Source organism: Dermacentor andersoni, chromosome 7 (genome assembly GCF_023375885.2).
Source record: "Dermacentor andersoni chromosome 7, qqDerAnde1_hic_scaffold, whole genome shotgun sequence".
In the NCBI taxonomy this organism is placed as follows: Eukaryota; Metazoa; Arthropoda; class Arachnida; order Ixodida; family Ixodidae; genus Dermacentor; species Dermacentor andersoni.
This window is the reverse complement of record NC_092820.1, coordinates 127632703-127651776: the sequence shown is the minus strand read 5'-3', so window position 1 is coordinate 127651776 and position 19074 is coordinate 127632703. Positions and strand designations below refer to the sequence as shown.

Below are 19074 nucleotides of genomic sequence, written 5' to 3'. Positions count from 1 at the left end.
AGGCACGGGGGTGAGGCGAGGGAGGGGGTGCGGTATTTTCCGATGGCTGCTGCTTACGGCCCGGCCGTGTGGGCGCCGTATCTTGAAAGTAGAGTCACAGAACACCTATACAAACTTAGAGAAGGGAAACTGTACCTTCCACAGTGCTACGAAAATAAGCATAGCGGTGGCGTCGTGAACTAAAGTATGCGACCACAGGTGGCGCTGTACAACAGGAAACGGAAACGGGGTTTTGCACACGCTTTACCAGGTGTTCTGTGGGTTTACTGGGTTTCTGGCTGCTGCGCCTCGGATCGTGCTCCCGCCAGTTTAGTTGCTGTGTAGCAAACGTAGCGCCTGCATATTAATAGGCGCTACGTTTGCCACACAGCAACCAAACTGGCGGGAGCACGATCGAGGCGCAGCAGAATACATGTAGCGCTGAGTCATACCGAGTTAAGGCACACTCTAAACTGACTTTTAAGGGCATCCCGAGCGGTTTTTCGTTTATTACGCCGCCGTTACCCTGAGTTAAATTGTGCCGCCGCGCTCCAGCTGTTGCATATCGTGTAGGGCTACTGACAGAATGCGGTTTCCAGGTGGCACGATGGCCTCGACTGGAATAAACGCACACGACACCAAAGATTGAGTAAGCCTGAAAATATTTTATTTGCATTTTACAAGTACAACAAAAAGCACACGTCTACGCATCCACACAAACGCGGTTACATAGTCAAGAAATGGCTCATTAATAAGGGTAGCACAAACGCACAAGAAAGAAGACCTGAGCTACAAAACGTACGGTCGGCTGCTAAGTATAATAATTTCCCTGTCACCGCGCGTCACTTTTATACAGCATCTTTACAGCACTACCAGGCCGGGTAGTTTGGCGGAAAGAACGCAAACGCTTATACGGCCGTCAGCTGCCTCTTCCTTACGGTGTCATAATTATCCTAATCTCCGCATCAACGTCGTGCAAGTTCGCATACAGGTATCTGTATCTGAACCATATGTGCCAGCTTAATACACGTGTAGTGAAATTATGATAACCACTGCGTCTTATCAAACGTATTGGTTTTGCAAATGCGCATTACAGCTGACGGAACGACATACTGTAAGTGAAGCACAAGAGAGCAAGGACAAAAGGAGGATACAACACTTGAAGAAATGAAGAATTAGTAGGCATACAGCAAACAAGCGATGACGGAGAACACACAATGATGCATCGGGCGTTCTGTGACATCGGTTTGCGTACTTGCGGTGTTATGGAGATCAACGGCATAAAAACGTACCTTCAAGCGTACTCCCTCAACCTCCGCCGCATTCATTATGATAATCAACGCCTAAACAAAATGAGGCACTATTCTTTGCCAAGAGTAGACCTTTTTACAGCAAGTCTATGTAATGACTCGCAGACGAAACCAGCATGCTTTCGAAAACGTTTTACCGCCGTAGTATTCGAACGCCAACGGCCAGGAAACACATCGATACCAATAGGCTGTCGGCTGTCGGTGGTTAATCGAGCACAAAAACCTTGACGCTATGACTAAAAAGCAGCTTCAACAATCAAATATTTAAAAAATCAACTGCCTATTTGCCTGAGGTAAAAAAGCATCCTTAGACACCTCGATTGTTCATGTCAATGGTTTGTGTAAATTAAAAAATTCAGCATGTTCAGCGCCCCTAGCAGAGAAAGCTCAAATTAAAGTAGCCGACCAAATCACAGTAGCTCCACTTGCGCGCTTACGCTGAAACGCGCCTCGATTGATTTTTCGCCCTCTGTGGCCATTTGTTGAACTTGAGAGTGTGCGGGGCCTGGTAGAGTGTACTAGACACTCTACTTGAAAGCGATCTGCGACGTGGGCAAAGTGCGCGCCCACGTGGCCTTCATCTTGAAAGCGATCTGCAGCGCGATGTTTGCAGAGTGTGCGTAGTGCCAGTAGCTTCGTATGTGCTGTGCTTTGTGCAATAAAGTATTATCGTTATTTCGACGTTTCGTTCGCGCTGAAGCGAGAGGTGCACAAAGGTCAATTCGATCGCTGCTGCTGCCCCGATTCCTCACTCCAGCATTTTCACAGCGAGTTTCCGCGCTCATCAAGCGAAATGTTATGTTTACCTGTGCACGCATGACACCGTGCTGGTTAACTTAGTTAAAACATGTTGGCAGGCTACTTGAGTTGAATCCATGATAGAATGTGTAGGCGCAACTGAACGAAGACTTAGAGAGAAACAGACACACAGAGACAGCGCTGTCTCTGTGTGTTTGTTTCTTTCTACGTCCTCGTTCAATCGCGCTTACACATCATATCATTGTTAATTTAGTTAGTAAGTGAATGTTCACAAGTTGATGCTTCTGGTAAAGCTACTATCCTTACTTCGTATAGCTATCTCCTAATTTGCTGTCGCAATTGGTGCTTCGTATTTCTGGAGAAACTGAGTTTTTTTTTAGTATTTCTAATCAGTGGCGAGGCTAGAATTTTTTTTCATGGGAGGGCGCATGCATTTGACCGGGGGCAGGGTTGGCGAGGGAACAAGGGAGAGTTGGATAGGCCACACACTACCACAGAAATTTTGGAAGGGGAACTCCCATTTGGCTTCGCCACTGTTTGTAATGCCGTGCTTGTTATGCAAGACAAATGCACAGACTCCTCAATGGAGCTGCGTACCGCTGGCATTTGCCGACATGCTAGTTTCAAAACTATTGTGACCTTGTACCGACCTTGACATTTAACCGTAAGAGTAAAGTGTCCGAAAGAGATGTGTCCTACAGGCCATACATTCTATTATGCTGAGACTAAATTGCATGGCTGTGCCATGGTCTCTGAATCGTTATATAATATATCATAGAGATACAACTTACGCATGTATATTATTGGAACGGCAACCTCTACTCGGGCAAACCAACTTTATGCTGTGCAGCGAATGCTAGGTCTCGTGCACGTGAGCTAATCAGCAATGTAAGCCGGCCACGTTCTTCGGAGAAGGGAGAGGAGGGCTCATTTGTATGCTATTAATCATTCCAGTGTCCGTCCATTGAGCTGACGCTGTACTTGCTCTTTTTTCTGGTTGGCTCACGCTTTCGCTGCATTGTACGGAGTCTGTGGACGGAGTAAAAGTCGTCATGACTTCGTCATTGTCACGCTATCGTTACTGTGTCGTCGTCGCTGTGTTAATGCTCTCACAGTTGTCTTGTTGTTGAGTGCAGTTCAGGGAGCTTGCGCACGATTGCAAATGTCTTGCACGAAGTTGGGGCTGACCGGAGGAGTATAATTCATCTCTCCCTAAGCTGCAGTTCACAGCCGAGGTAAATAATGCCATTGCTCTTTAACACGTTACTCGTGACCGGTCGTCGGGCACAGGTCGGGGCGAGTTCGGCGACGTCTTCCTGGCCAAGGCGAGGAACATCATCGAGGGCGAGGCCGAGACGGTGGTGATGGTCAAGGCCCTGCACTCCCGCGACGAGTGGGCACATGCAGACTTCAAGCGCGAGATGGACATGTTCCACAAGCTGAGTCACGAGGGCATCGCGCGCCTGCTGGGCGTCTCGCGGGACGTCGAGCCCTTCCTGGTCATCATGGAGTACACTGACTGGGTGAGTGCGTGATGCTGCCGCACCTCGTCGCTCCGAATATAGGCGTGATGATAGGTGCGATACGTTTTAGAGACGAGAAGTCGGCAGTATACGAGTGAACGGGTTGAGCGGATGTAATGTATAGGTGAAGTTAAGAGTAAGAACCAAGTCAAGTTGGTCGCGTGACGAGTAGAGAAGATGACCAGTGGTCACCTAGGGTAATGGAATAGGTGGCAAAACACCGCCATAACGCTGTATATGGAAGCTACGACTAAATGTCATAAGTGCGTGTGTTGTCAGAGTTTCTCATCGTTGCTAAATAAAAATTGTTAAAATTTGTTTGATGTTTTTTAATATATTTTCATGCTCCTTATTGAGTTCGACAGATGGCCGAATTCGGGGCAGTGTCCGAAATTTCTGTGTCACTCTTTTCTGTGCTTCATCCGCTGGTCCTCTAGAATCTAAATTAGAAAGTCACTTTAGTAGAAAGCTTCCAGTTGATTTTCGCTATGTGCCTTTCTCGAAAGTGTGCTTAAATATGTGTACACAAGCACTTTCGCATTAAGCCACACCGGAATGTTGCCGCCGTGGCGGGGAACCAGACCTGTGAGCTCGAGAGCAGCAGGGGAGCTTCATAAGCGCTAATCTACTGCGGCTGTATGGCTGCATTCCGAAAGATATATCCTTAAGCCGGTGGCCATGCAAAAGTAGCTTGCATCGCTCGATTTCGGCATTCACCACATGTCCAGCACTTGACATTCTTGAACTATATTCATGTCCAGGGCGACCTCAAGCAGTTTCTGCTGGCCACTCAGAAGGACAGCCAACGCAAAGGTCCTAAGCCGCCGCCTCTGAACCAGGCGCAGGCCATTGGTGTCTGCCACCAGGTGGCGCTTGCAATGGAGCACCTGGCCAACCACCGCTTCACGCACCGAGACTTAGCGGCACGCAACTGCCTCATCACCTCACGGGTCGACATCAAGGTCAGCTGTCCAGCGCTGTGCCGTGACTCGTATGCCGCTGAGTACGCCATGCATCAGAACCGCTCGGTACCCATCCGCTGGACGCCCGGCGAGGCACTGTTCGAGGACGAGTGGTCCACGAAGAGTGACGTCTACTCCTTTGCCGTGCTCGCCTGGGAGGTCTTCACCCAGGGCCTGCTGCCACACGCAGACAAGGACGACGCGACGGTGTTGAGGCTGCTCAAGAGTTCCGAGCTTCGCTGGACAGCACCTGCAAGTGCCCCAACGCCATTCGCTGAGCTCCTGGACCGCTGCTGGCAGCGGTCACCACGCGACAGGCCTTCCTTCTCGGAGGTTGCCGTCAGGATTGGCGAGATCTTCGTGGACAGCAACGTCTGAAGGCCGCATGCCTTGTCTACCCTGCTTAGCGTTTACATTCGATTTCAGGGTCATTCAGAACGGTGGGCCTAATTAGGAAAGGGAGTGGGGATGGAGGTGCCGGGCTATTTCAAAGGCCATGGTAGGAGTCATTGGCATTGCAAATGTGTTGCTGCCACCCGGAGGTAGTCTTTCCTTCCCAAAGGTCACTGTCAGGATTGGGGACATTTTTGCAGACAGCACCATCTGGAGGCCGCATACATCATCCTGTTTTGAATCATGTCCAGATTCATGGTCATTCATATTGGTAGTTCCGCTATTTCAGGCACATTGTCAATGTCAAAGACTGCTGTTTGGATGTGAGAGACATTGTGCACTTCTCTAGGGCTATCTGTATGCCCTGCCTGTTTAATTGATTCAAGGTATGATCGTACAGAGTACCTTTGCTGCGGTCGAGGGGTTCGGGTGAGGGGGGGGTAGTTGCCGGCTTGTTTGCACAGGTACTGTTTGCTCGAGAAGGACAACTTATCTGATGCATTTCTGCATTACGAATGTGGGTGCCACTTCTTTTTCTCTCCGTAATGAACATTTATTAACAATTATCTAATGTGTGAGTTCAAGTATCATGATAAATTTAGATAGATTTATTCTCGAATTCTGCCCAGCATTCACAAACACCAGAAAAGCTGGGATCGGGTTACTAAGGTTACCCTGTCTTTCTGCTGCCATTAAAAATTGTTTTAGACACTTCATTTGATAAGCAACACGATTTCATAAGATCTTTTAATAAATGAGGCACTGCCACCACACATAGCCTAACTTTAACTACTGTGCTTACTACAAAAGCATTTAATATAAAGTTCTAGAACCTTGTAGTGAGAACTAGGGTGTCATCTTTAAATTGGAAATAAACACCAAGCATCTGTTAGAAAATGTGGCAGAGCATTTCAGCGGCTAAAACATTGCAGTGTTAAGTAAAATCAGCATGAAACAAAGCAAGCCCTTTTTGGCATCCTTTATTTATGTTCGTGAAGTTGTATCGCAATATTCTACAAAAGTGCAGACATGTTTTGACTCACTTTTTACAAGGTATACAATGTCATTTATCATAGCGTGTTTTACATGTATTTATAAGAGGACATCTTGCGCGACACGGAGGCTAAAGAACTGCCAACTATACTTGCCACCAGAAAATGAGAATGCCAATCCAAAATGTCCTTTGACCAACAAACTATCTTGTCACAATGGCACTTTACACAATGTTTTATAAGCCTTTTATGTCTTTACATGTTTTGATACCTATTATTTGTCTCGTTGTGGACAGATTTGTTTTGTGTACATATGGATGTCTAATGTTCGTCCATCATTTTCTGTCTTTTGACAAGTTATCCATGCGAAGTCCAACGATCCTGGGCTAGTCATGTCTATTCACCACTCATGACCTACAGAATAATGTGGTGCTTTTTATAAATGTTGGACAGTGCTTTTTTACATGCGGAGCAAAATACATTCTTCTACACTCAGTGTGCATGATGTATAATATAGCTTACATCATGATTCCATGCATGGCATAGAATAATTATGAGTACATAATATACACAAGAAGTAGTCTTTTTATATAAAGTATGGTGCATGTATGGAAATAACTTCCCAGCCCTTAGGGCTATGGCCAAGTTACCTATGCTAAATTCTGCTAGCTGACATTAGTCATTGCCTGCATAATAACCAGCACATTTGCCACAGAATTTCAACCTTGGTGCTAAGACACGAACACTGTTCTTTGCTTATGAGCATCTTTATTAGAGAGCATACAAAAGGAAGCTTCGTGGTTGACTGTCAACACAGCTAGTTATGTAGTTATATAATGAATCACAATTAGGCATCGGATGTCTTACACTGCAATTTCACAAGTTGACTTGCATTAGCATAATCTCTGTCTATTAGATAGCGAGGTGATTCATGCAAAATATGCTTTCAAAACCACATGTTAACAAATTCACGTTGCAGTGTGAACATGGACATGGACATGCTGGCAAGTACACGCTTTTACAGCCACAGAAAAAGAGGCAGTGCCTGTCCCGTATCACTCCTGGTGTCCATTTTTGAAGACCAGGCATGTGTACCATAAGCAAGGAAGACGAACGACAAGAAAACTAGGAATAGCGTTATCGGCGTCCTGTTCACCCTTGCTCGTGGCATATATCTCGGCAAAGCTGTACACACAAAAAGCCTCCGAATGCAGCAGTGTATCGCTAGAAACAAGAGCTTGTAAACCACATAAAATAGGCTGAATATTGCCACATCCAGTGCAAGCAGCTCAGAATGACTAGTACTGTCAAGCTGGAATGAAACGCTAATTAGAAGAAATGCAATAATGTGCCTGTTTTTTTAATTTACATAAAATTGCATTACGTGATGCTTGCATAACTAGGCGCTTTATGTGATGTAGCCCCAAAGTTAAATGTCTGTGAATGAATCACATGCGTGCTGACAATTATGGAAATGGAAAAGTGTGCTTTCTACTTTATTTTCTTGGGTTTGTGTTTCATTCCAGAATAATGTCGCATGCCAAAGTTTGGTGGGCAATAATGGCAATCCAACCTTCAATTACAGCTGCATGCTAAGATGATGAAGTTATGTTTTAATCAGCATGCCCAGTCCAAAAATGTTTGTCCCTTACTGATTACGACTTACGCTTCCTGTATGTGCAAGCAGCTGGCCTCACTGTCACAGTCATCTCCATACTATAATGTATGTTTCATTGATGAATACTTGTCGAAGCATCTAAAGACATCGAATAGCAGGCTGGTTCATCCATCTTAACCCTTCTGCTGTATTTATTGTCATGAACTTAGATTTCATACACCTTTAGGATCAAATCATTTGACTTATGCTATTCAACCCCAGACACCTAAATGTCATGATATGTTTAAAAACATTTCAAGCTACATTTTTTTTTTAAATCTGGAGGCAACATTCTGCTATGATTTTTTTCCCTGCTTAGTGTGTAAAATGTATGTTTGCATGCAAAGAACAACTTTCACTTGTTAACTCTGTCATTCTGGTATGGATGGGTCATTTTTCTTCATCAAAATTTATTTAGTTTCCCTCATGGGTGAGTTTGAGATTACATTCACGGTAACAGAATACCAATTTGTCACGAAACACCTCACATTACTGTCTTGAAGAAATGCTCGACATCTTGAGCAATGATGGAACATTTGCAGGCATTTGTTCAATGCATATGTTTCTTATAAAGTTGGTTTACTATAATCAAGACAGAACCCGTCTATAACACACTGATAGCATGTGCTTTCATTGTCATTGCCACTATTGCTGGACATTGCTGACACTGTAAAAGACTGCTCTTTTTGTTCCATGCTGTTATCTTTATAGTCCTGTGGAATCCATAAGTGCGGTACTCATATGGCATCATCCCTGTCATGTGCAAGCCATTTGTCGTATTACTAAAAGATTTAGGACACCACAGTGTTGCAAATTTTTTATTTTTGACAGAACTTTCTTCCATAAAACTGCAGAGTTTATATGTTTATTAGCCTTGTCGTTGATCTTCATATATGCCGCTTTTGTTTAGTATGTTTCTTCCCAAAACCGCCCTGGCTAGATGTCATGTGTTGCGGAAATCTTTACGTGCCAGTATTGAAGGCCGTTTCGATGTGCGGGGCTGTGGACTGAAGGGGTCACAGGCCAATTAAAGCCATAGCTACCCAAATAATGCACATAGAAATGAGCAAAATAAAATGCAGAGAAATATATATGCTTGCTATTAATATAGGTATACTTCTTATTCAAATTAACTTCCTAATCTCTTAATGCTTACTACAATAAATCAATATCACTGTTTTGTCGTCTCGGAAGAACACCTAGATGTGCAGCCTTGCCTCGTTATTGACTTCACTAATGGACGGACAATGAGCTTTGTGACCTCTTGACTACATGATGCCTTACAGGATACATTTTTTTGTTTCCCAGAATTCCTTTTCCCCAAATAGGTTTGTTTCACATAAAACTAAAGTTACTATCGGCTATGAATAAATGTGAATGTTTCAAAAAAAAACAAGAGAAAATGTAACATGACCTGCATTCAGTGAACCTGAACTGGTTCAAGAAGACTCAGTTCTTAGTTTGTACATGTGTAATCGCTCAAAATTTCATAGTGCAATGAAATGTTTGTATTTGCAAACAAGCTCGCTATCACAACAGCCTATAAAATGTAAATCTTTTCAGGTAATTATGTTAAAAATCGTATAAGATAGCAATCGAACAGGCACATTGTTGACATGTTCCACATCTCATGCAAGACAATGGAAGTTGCTACTACTTCAAAACGGCTTCTCATTCATAGAAGATGTTTGAGATTGTAAAGACCTAACAAGCCATAACTCTAAGCTCATATTGAGCCAAGGCAGCCAATAATCAACAACGTAAGCTCATTCTTGATTTGTCAGTCCATGCACAGAAATAGAAGTCACAGGAACTTTGTACGTGAGAGGCATTGACTGCAGTGAAGTCGGTCTTGAGCGGCTGCTGTAATGCTGTTTGAACCGCTGATGTTAATGAAGACGACCGGTGGTCTCTCTCTGCTGCTTTTATGCTTTTCTTTCCAGTTTGTCATTCAAGTGCTTTATTTTTATTGTGAATAGTAGCATAAAATTTAAGTTCACCTCATATATGTGTGGCTTTCTGTGCTTGTTTTGGACATTTGTGCGAAGCGTCATCCTTCTGTGGCCATTCACGGGCCAATTTTTCTGTTTGTATGTACATGCAAGCATTATAAATGCCCTGAGGCCATGTGACTGTTGTGTGTGTTCTGTAAATAGGTGAGCAGCCTTGGAGAATTTCTTTAGAAAATAAACATTGCCAGAAAAGTGAACCTGTAGTCTGTAAATGTTCTATCCACAGAATGTTTTTTTTTTTTTTGTCATATTCCTACACTACAGTTCAAGCATGATGAAAGCGAATGAGGGGGATGGATTGGGTTCTTATAGCAAATTAGTTCAAATCAAATCAAATCAATATGTTTTATTTCCAACAAAATTGTTGGGGGTCCTCCAAGCGAAAAGCTGCGACATACAGCTTGAATGTGCCTGAAGGACCTCACATGGCAGCAGTACAAATACAAATACAATATACAATGCAATGGGTTACATTTACAATAATTACAAAGATCACATTTCAAAAATTTCTTTACAAAAATATGCTCTAAGCTATTTTCGAGTCAAGGTATTTGTCATAACAATTTCTTTCACAATTTTATTGAACAGTGAAGGTAGCGTGTGTCTTAGCGACTGCATGAGGTAATTTGTACGCCTGTACGGTACTAACCATCTGTCTTTGCTGCGGGTACGCGCATCACTTCTGTCATATTCATGTCGTGACGTATTTTTTAAAAATATTTGAAACTTTTCGGAGCCGAAGCAGAAAGAATACAGTAGCCTGTATTCGTAAATGTTAGTTACTTGTATTATGTTATAACTTTCAAAAAGTTGCGCAGTAGAATGTAAATAAGGTACATTCGCTACATGTCGAAGTGCTCGTTTTTGAAGTTGAAGAAGTGCATAAAGATTACGTTTCGTGGTGGTAACCCATACAAGCGCACAATAATTCAGATGCGATTGAAACAAGGCATAATATATGTACAACTTTACTTTCTCTGGGAAAAAATGACGGCAACGGGACAATGCACCTGCGGCAGATGACAATGATTTCATAATTTGTTCAATGTGATATGTCCAGTTCATATCTTCTGACAGCATCACGCCCAATACTTTGTATTTGGTTACAATCTCAATGGGCGTGCCATCCAACAATAATTCTTCATTTAAATAAGACCGCCTGCCTCTTGCCTTGAACAGTATGGCCTTTGATTTGGAGCTATTAATTGTTAGAGTGTTATCACGAGACCAACTCGACAATTTAGAAAGGATACTGCGAGATCTTTGTAACAGATTATCAAGATCATTGTCAGAGACAAACAGGCTCGTATCGTCAGCATATAGTACAATGGATGGGTCACTTACTATTTCAGCAATATCATTTACATAGATATTAAACAAAATCGGGCCTAAAACGCTACCCTGGGGCACACCTGATTTAATTTCCCTATATGAAGAGCATTATTTTTCTATAGCAACGCACTGCGTCCGCCCAGACAGATAAGATTGAAAGAGCTGATTTGCCATGCCACGGATACCATATCCTTCTAGTTTACTTATTAAAATTTGATGACTTAAACGATCAAATGCCTTGCTGTAATCAATAAATATACCCAACATTAGTTTGCCCGCATCAATATTATTAATTATTAGTTCTTTTTGGCGTAACAAAGCTGTTTCGGTTGACCTGCCCAAGCGGAATCCGTGTTGACATTCAGAAAGAATGCCATTCTTCGCAAAGAAATTGTTAATGCGTGCAGAAATCAGTTTTTCTAAACCCTTAGAAAAAGCGGATAAAATGGAAATAGGCCTATAATTCCCCAGGTCATTTCGGTTCCCACCTTTGAAAATAACTGACACCCTTGCTTTCTTCATATTTGTTGGAAAATGTCCCGATTCTATAACAAGGTTAAACACAAATGCGAGATGAACTGCGATGACATCAATGACAAATTTTATAGGTCTGATTTGAATGCCGTCTGCATCAACAGCATTGCTGTTTTTTAAGCCCAAAAATATACGACAAATTTCGGCATCGTCAGTAGGCTCGAGAAAAATGCTGTGCGTACATCTCTCAACAGTAGTACCACTGACCGTGTTATTTGATGATGCCGTCATGTTCACAAAGTGTTCATTGAAACGTTCGGTTAAGAGGATGCCCGACACCTTTTCATTATTCACGGTTATCTCACGCAAACTGCGATTCACATTCCCCTGTTTGATTGCATCATTGATAATTGTCCAAGTCTTTTCTGGATTTTTTCTCTGAACGGCTGCAAAAAGGCTCTCGTAATAGAGTGCTTTAGCTTTTCGCAGTTCTTTATTTAGTGTATTCCTTAACTTCCTAAATGCAACGAGATCACTTTGCTGACGCGTACGCAGAAATCTATTGAACATCCTATTTTTTTTGTTAATCATTCTAGCATGCTGTGGTTGCACCCACGGCTTTCTAATGCGTTTTTTTTACCTTTCCTGTTTTAAGCGGGAAAGACAGATTGTATAGGCGACTGAATATGGATAGAAATTCATCGTACGCTTGACTAGCATCTTTAGTGTTATAAAGAGAAGACCAGTCTGTGCGCAAAGCAAGTGCGCGAAAGTGTTCCATATTTTCGCCTGACAGGCATCTGTAGCTGAACGTGGTATCAGGTAAAGTTCTTTCGTGAATATAAAATGAGCATATTATGAATATCGGACAATGATCACTGATATCATAGCTGATAGTCCCGGCTGTGCATATCTCTGCACCAGCGTTAACAATGAAATTGTCGAGACCTGATTGACAAGATTGTGTCACGCGCGTAGGTGTCGTAATAACGCTGCAGAAACCGGAAGAATTGATTACATTGGTTACTGCACGAGTTGGAGCGCTTTCATCAAGCACGTTAATGTTGAAGTCACCACCAAGAAGCACTTTGTAATTGTGAAAAGTAGCATGCTCTAATAGCTTTTCAGTAAATTCTAAGAAATTAGATATATTACCAGTAGGTGGTCGGTACATCACAACAAACAGGTTATTGTCAGATTTAACGCTTAGCACTTCGTAATGTGGCGTGACGCAGGTGAATTCCTCAAGCACATCACACTGTATGCCGCGCTTGACATGCAATGCTACACCGCCCCCACGTTTATCGGTGCGATTAATAAAGAAATGTCTGTAACCATCTATGATCAGCTTTTCACTGTGTTCCTGATACCACGTTTCAGAGAACATGATAATGTCAAATGGAAAAGTAAGCTCGGCTAGAAACATAGTTACTATGTCGTGCTTATAGGCAAGTGAACGCGCATTCACGTGAAGCGCGGAAATGTTTTTTGCGTGTGCGGGCAGAGAAATTTCGCTTGGAAAGCTATACTCACGATACATCGTGTAGTCAAAAGAGAGCAAAGTTGAACTTATTTAGACGCTGCAGTTTAGGCGATCTTTTGAAGGTCAGTCCCTGAGGCAATGTGGACAACACTACTGGCTTCAGTCTTGCGTGCAAGTACTTTCCCATTTCGCGTCCAGACAAAGCGCAGTTCTGTCAAAATCCACAAGGCAGCAGAGGGAGTTCCTTCATAATAGCAAAAGGTAACTGCCATCCACCTGAGAGGTGTAGAAAACTTTGAAGAAAACACATATGTGTTTACCAACAAGAAAGTTTCGAAGTGGAAACAAAGGAGTGCTAGCTCCTGGTTAGCTCAGGTGGCAGAGAAACTCCTCCTGAATATTGTTGGCTCTGGCTCCCTGTTTTATTTATTTAGGTGCCCTAAAGGCCCTGAAGGGCATTACAAAGGGGGAGAGGGGTGCAACTCAAAATCATTGTGCCAAATACAGAAACACCTGAACAAACAAGAAAAAGAAAGATATAAGTTAGATAAAAGGAAAACATCGTGGTATAAAGGAAGTTTAGCAACACATTCAGGATGAGTGCTAGCTCCTGGTTATCTCAGGTGGTGGAGAAACTACTGCCTGAATATTGTTGATTTGGGCTCCCTGTTTTATTTATTGATTTAGGTGCCCTAAAGGTCCCGAAGGGCATTACAAGGGGGGGGGGGGGGTGCATTACAACATCATTGCATGAAATATAGAAACACCTGAACAAACAGAAAAGACGAAGAAAAAGAAATAAATGAGTTGGGTAAAAGAAAAACACCGTAGTATAAAGGAAGTTTAATGACACATTCAGGATGCTACTCATATTTAAGCCAGGTGCAATGAGATAAATATTACTCATTTCCGAATGCGCTAAATAAAAGGAACAATGAAATGAACACCGGAATGGGTAAATACAGCATCCTAATATGAAGGTTGAGTGACACATTTAAATGTGCACGAGTAAACAAAAGTGTTATATAATTCTAAGAGATGCATACACATAAAAACAGCCATTATTTATGGAGATGCTCCAGAAGCTCCCTTTGAAGACTAGCTGTATCAGTGCAAGCGACAATGTTTTCTGGTAACACATTCCACTCGTTTATGGATTGCATTGCACTAGAGGTGAGAATTGGTACTTTAGTGTACAAGCAAATATGGGTTGCACTTTGTGTTCATGATCCCGCCTGGATGAAATGTGATGTGCCGGTTTAATGCAATCGGTTGTAACTGTTGACTCGCCATAATAAAAAGAATGTTAAATATAAATATTTGCATTAGGTGTTCAGAGCGGAAAAAGCAATGATATGGTCATATAAGGTGAATGCGAGGAAAGTATGAATCTTCCCGCCTTATTCTGTACTGACTCTATGCGGTTCTGCAAAATACCAGTACCTGGGTGCCATATTATCTAAGCATATTCTAACAACGACCGGATGAGAGATGTGTAAGGGCGGAGCTTCGTTTCTGAGTTGGCAGGATACAAACGATGCTTCATTAATCCTAATTTCTTAAATGCCTTCTTGGTTACATATTTTATATGTGTATGTCAAGTTAGATCTGTGGTTCAATAGACGCCCAGGTACTTAAAACTTTGCACTAGCTCTTTACCTGTATTGTTTATTGGGTAAAACGTTTAGAGGAGTATTAGTAGGTGCATAAAATGTAATAAGCTCTTTTTTTTTCTATGCTCATCTCCATATGGCCAGACATTGCACCACTGGCCGAGTTGCACTAGGTCCGTTTGTAAGCTAGTGCCATGCTCGGGAGCTAATATATCTGCCTTGTAAACGACGTAGTCGTCAGCAAAAAGTCTTATTTGAGAACCTTTGTTATCCGTTATATCATTAATATAAATGAGAGAAAGCAATGGTCCCAGAACTTACCCTTCCTTGTGGCACTCTTGAGATGACATGCGTGGTTCATGATGTATGTTACCTGAGAACAAACCGTTGATGTCGGTTAGTTAAGAATTCAGCAATCCAACGGGTTGCGTTAGAACCTAATCCTAAGTTGTGGACCTTCTTGATCGATTGGTTATGCGCAAGACGTTCAAATGGAAGTTCCCAGATCAGGATGAATTTTTCCCTTATGTACTGCTATTGCAGTTCTTCCTGTTTGTAGCATCTGTATTACGCCCATGACGTGGCGCAAAACCCACCCTTTATCATATCACGTGGGCCTACGGCCACAGGGACGCTCCCGCTACTCACAACGAGATTATTAAATTCTTCTACATGTCTGGAGGGGTCTTTCCACCCCTTCACCCCTAATTGAATAGGGCGCAAGCCGTTTTGCTTAGGCTTCTGCAGACCAGTACGTATCCGTGTCTGTCCGTTCTCCACGAGGCTTACCCGGACGTGTATCGCGAAGACGCCTGCCCCTCCTGCGGGCAGACCTCCACTCTAGCGCACATGCTGTAGGAGTGCGGGCATTTTTTTCTTTCTCTATGGTGCGGGTCGACATACCCCAAGTTCATCAAGGAGGAGTGGGACTCGCTTCTGCGTAGCCCCGCTCTAGAAAAGCAAATCCTGGCTGTCCGGCGTGCCCGCGACCAGGCCGGTGGGCTAGACCTGCCGGTCCCGACGTGGGGGGTGCGCGACGAGTTCGCGTCCTCGCCGGACCTGTAATAAAGGTTTCTTCACTCACTCACTCATATCACGTGGGAATGCAGCAAAAACAAAACATTCCACAATATAGAAAATCCGAGTGCGGAGCAGTGGGAGAGTGCTCTCCAGCGGCAACCCATGCCTCCAACGGGGGCTGGTACACCATGCCCACCATGCCCGACGAGCAGCCACGCTCAGTGGTGCCCTGGAATAGGGGCGCCAACCCTGCAAGATGGGAGTCGCCATCGACAAGAAGATGGAAGTACTCGGTCTGACCGCTGAATGACTCTGTAAATTAGAGGCATTAAAGTGTATCCTATCCTATCCTATCCTATCCTAATTTAGATTTATTAAGTCTATCTTCTCAACAACGTAATATTGTTACTTTATTAGCTATTATTTATATTTTTTTGCGTTTTTGTCCTTGGTGCCCCTTGTGCTTCTTTCACAAACGGATTCTTTGATATTCCTCTCGGCGTGTTGTCATGAACCGAGGAAATGGCACGAACCCACAGTGGGCTAAAGTTCACCACCAACAGTCTCTATATTTTAACTCTTTTCTTTTAAATGCAACAAACCTCATCAAATTTAGTGCAGTGCCTTACCGAAAGAAAGACTACTTCTCCTTTCCCATGAATTCAGACTGGAGTCCCCGAGCTGAAGCTTCCTCTTAAACTTCGTTTCACGTACAGATTCCAACCCACATATTTTTGACGCGTTAGCATTAGGAATGTAAAATGTGTGTGAAGTGTGGAAAGGCTGTCACGTAATATATATATATATATATATATATTATATATGATGCGACGTAACGCTAATGAGCATTTCTCTCGCATTTAGTACTAAATCGCCACTGAATTTTCTCTTTCATTTGTCAATAAAACATTTTGCCATCACCTGAAGCCTCGCCGTGCACTATATTGTGCGGGAAAGACGAGGAAGCAACACCCGCTCGCGGAACCTCGAGCAAGAGCGTTGAAGAAGAAGCGTGGGAGCCTGCGAAGGCGATTTCTCGCAGAACGGCTTCGCGACACCGCAGTACGCCCGCTCGCTGTCTGCAAGTGGTTCCCTCTATCAAACGTGTGCGGCGCTCTGGGGTGATCCTAGGATCGCGGCAGAGAAGGCGGCAGCTTGGAGCAACGAAAGAGTTTGCCCGCAGACGTAAGTGTAAAAACGCTATCTTGGAGCACTGTCCGGCGCATATCTGGAGGGATCGCTACGCGGAGCGGACATTTCTTTTTTTTCTGCGTTGACGAAGTATGTACATCGGTATTCATAAAAGATCCCCTACTCTAGGCTCTCCTCTTACTGTCGGAATAGAACAGCGCAAACAAAACGACGAGGACAGACGAGATAAGACAAAGCATCCTGGTCGCTTTGTTTGTACTCTTCTTAGTACAGATTGCCAACATCACCCATTCGTATATTCTGCTGTAGTTGTATTCTTCATCGACTAAACCGACTATGTTGTTCCTGTGAGCCTTACACAGCGAGTGTTATTTAAAGGACACTGTAATATCACGCCCTGCTGGCGTTAGGACCAATCGGAGAGGCCGTAACAGACTTCTCAGCCAATCTGAGCGGACAAGGGCGCGAATTTGGAAATAATGGGGCAAATTTAGTGCCCAGATATAGCATCCAAGCACTCTACCGCCGAGCGGCGTTCCTCGGCTGTAGAAGACATCCCTTTCCAACGCTACACGAAGGAGTCGCTTGAAAAACACCCCACTACTACGATACAGTTGAGTACTATAAGCCCCGCGTGGACCTAGCCACAAAATTTTGGCTCCGGAATCGCAGAGTTGTATTACCGAATTCATGACTTGGAGGGTGCACAGAACCGACGAAGGAAAACGGAGGCGAGACAAGCCGTTCTGTTTGCGCTTCGAGCCATGCATACATATCCGCCAAGTGGTCCAGTTCTATTCTCTATCATAAAAGCTTTTAGCGATCATATCAGTCAAACGGCGGCGATGGCCTTAGTTATATCTTTGAAGATTTAAATGCACAAGCGAGTCTTAAGGGGCCCCTCACCAGGGTCCATTGCCATTTTGTGTTACACTGGAAATTGTAGGATGCCGTCTAAGGAGCGCCTTACGGAGAGAATTCCTCAGAAGGAGATGCGAGAAATCAAAATTTGTTGCCATGCTGCCAGGAGGTCTGCTTCACTGCCAACCTGGACACCCCTAGACAACCTGGACACGTTGCAGTCATGCCGCTGTGGTCATTCCATCATCGTTATTCCGGCTCAACCATCTGACTTTCGTCATGCCATTGTCGTCGCGCCTTCTATATACGCCGACCCAGTGGCCTAATTGTCTAATAGTTTGGACGACTAGGTACCTTCTCGTGGTCGCATGATGCCCTCGTGGTCGTTGCATCACCATTTTAGCTTTGTCATCCTACTCTGGTCGTGCCGTCGCTGTCACGCCATCGTCTTCATACATTGGTCAGGCATTCGTTGTCATACCGTCGTAGTCGTGCTATCGCTGTCATTGCAGCTTCCTAATCCGCCTCTCTTCACGCCATTGTTGCAATAAACTCATCGTCATCCCATCGTACTCACCGTTGTCATGCCATCATTGTCATTGTGTGGCCATTATAGCATCGCCATCATGAATTCGTTGTCAGTATCGTCGTGATGCGGTCGTGGTCGTTCCAGCGCTGTCATTCAAACTTCGTTATCCTACTCTCGTGATGCCGCCGTCGTCACACGGTCGTCATAATATTGTCGTCATGCCGTCGTTGTGACGCTTTCGTTGTATCATCGTGACTTCAGAAACGTCTTACCGTTATCGTCACACTGCCTTCAAGGTTCCATCGACATCACCCCTTCGTCATTCTAGCGTGATCATACCGTCGTCGTTGAATCGTGATTATGCTGTTGTTGTCCTGTCATCGTCTTAATTGCGTCTTCGTGCTGTCCTGGCCGCCAGTGTCCTCATACTGTCGTCTGACATTCAATACCATGCCATCTTGGCCGTTCTATCGCCGTCACTTTAGTTTCTTCATGCGCCACTCTTATGGCATCAGTGTCGCGCCTTGTCACAACATTGTCGCAATGCCACCATCGTCCCACAGTCTTCGTGAGATTGTGACCGTCACGCCATCGTCGTAATACACTCATCGTCATCCCATTGCCGTCATACTGCTATCATGCCATCGCCATCATTGCGTCGTCGTCATACATTCGCTGTCATCGTGTCGTACTGAGGCGGTTTTAGTCATTCCTTTGTCGTTATACTAACTTCGTCAACACACTATCGCCATGCCGTCGTCTTCACGGCATTGTCGTCACACAGTGGTCGTCATACAATTCACGCTGTTACGTTTCGCCTACAACGCGCGGTAATGCCGGCGCGGATGCAACGGACGCCGGGGCTTCGTTCAAAGCGGCGGACATTTTGGGCCGTTCGACGCCGCCGCAACGCCTCCCCGCCAAGCGTGTCCAGGCGTGTTTCAGTGCCACGTGTCTTCGTGCGTGCGTGTGTGTGTGTGTGCCCACGCTTGTCAAAGCGCGGCAGCCGGGGAGCGGAGCTCC

The 19074-nt window shown here is 44.2% G+C and overlaps 1 protein-coding gene across 1 annotated transcript in view; it reads left to right on the top strand.

Annotated features, from left to right (window-relative positions):
* The window catches only part of LOC126534540 (inactive tyrosine-protein kinase 7-like), a 169845-nt gene extending 160061 nt beyond the window's left edge, over nt 1–9784 (top strand). Inside the window, exons 12-13 of the mRNA XM_055072445.2 lie at nt 3339–3571; nt 4333–9784. Of these exons, the coding sequence (XP_054928420.1) occupies nt 3339–3571; nt 4333–4911 (812 nt within the window). The 3' untranslated portion in view covers nt 4912–9784. The remainder of the gene's footprint in view (nt 1–3338; nt 3572–4332) is intronic.
* The last annotated feature ends 9290 nt before the right edge of the window (nt 9785–19074 follow it).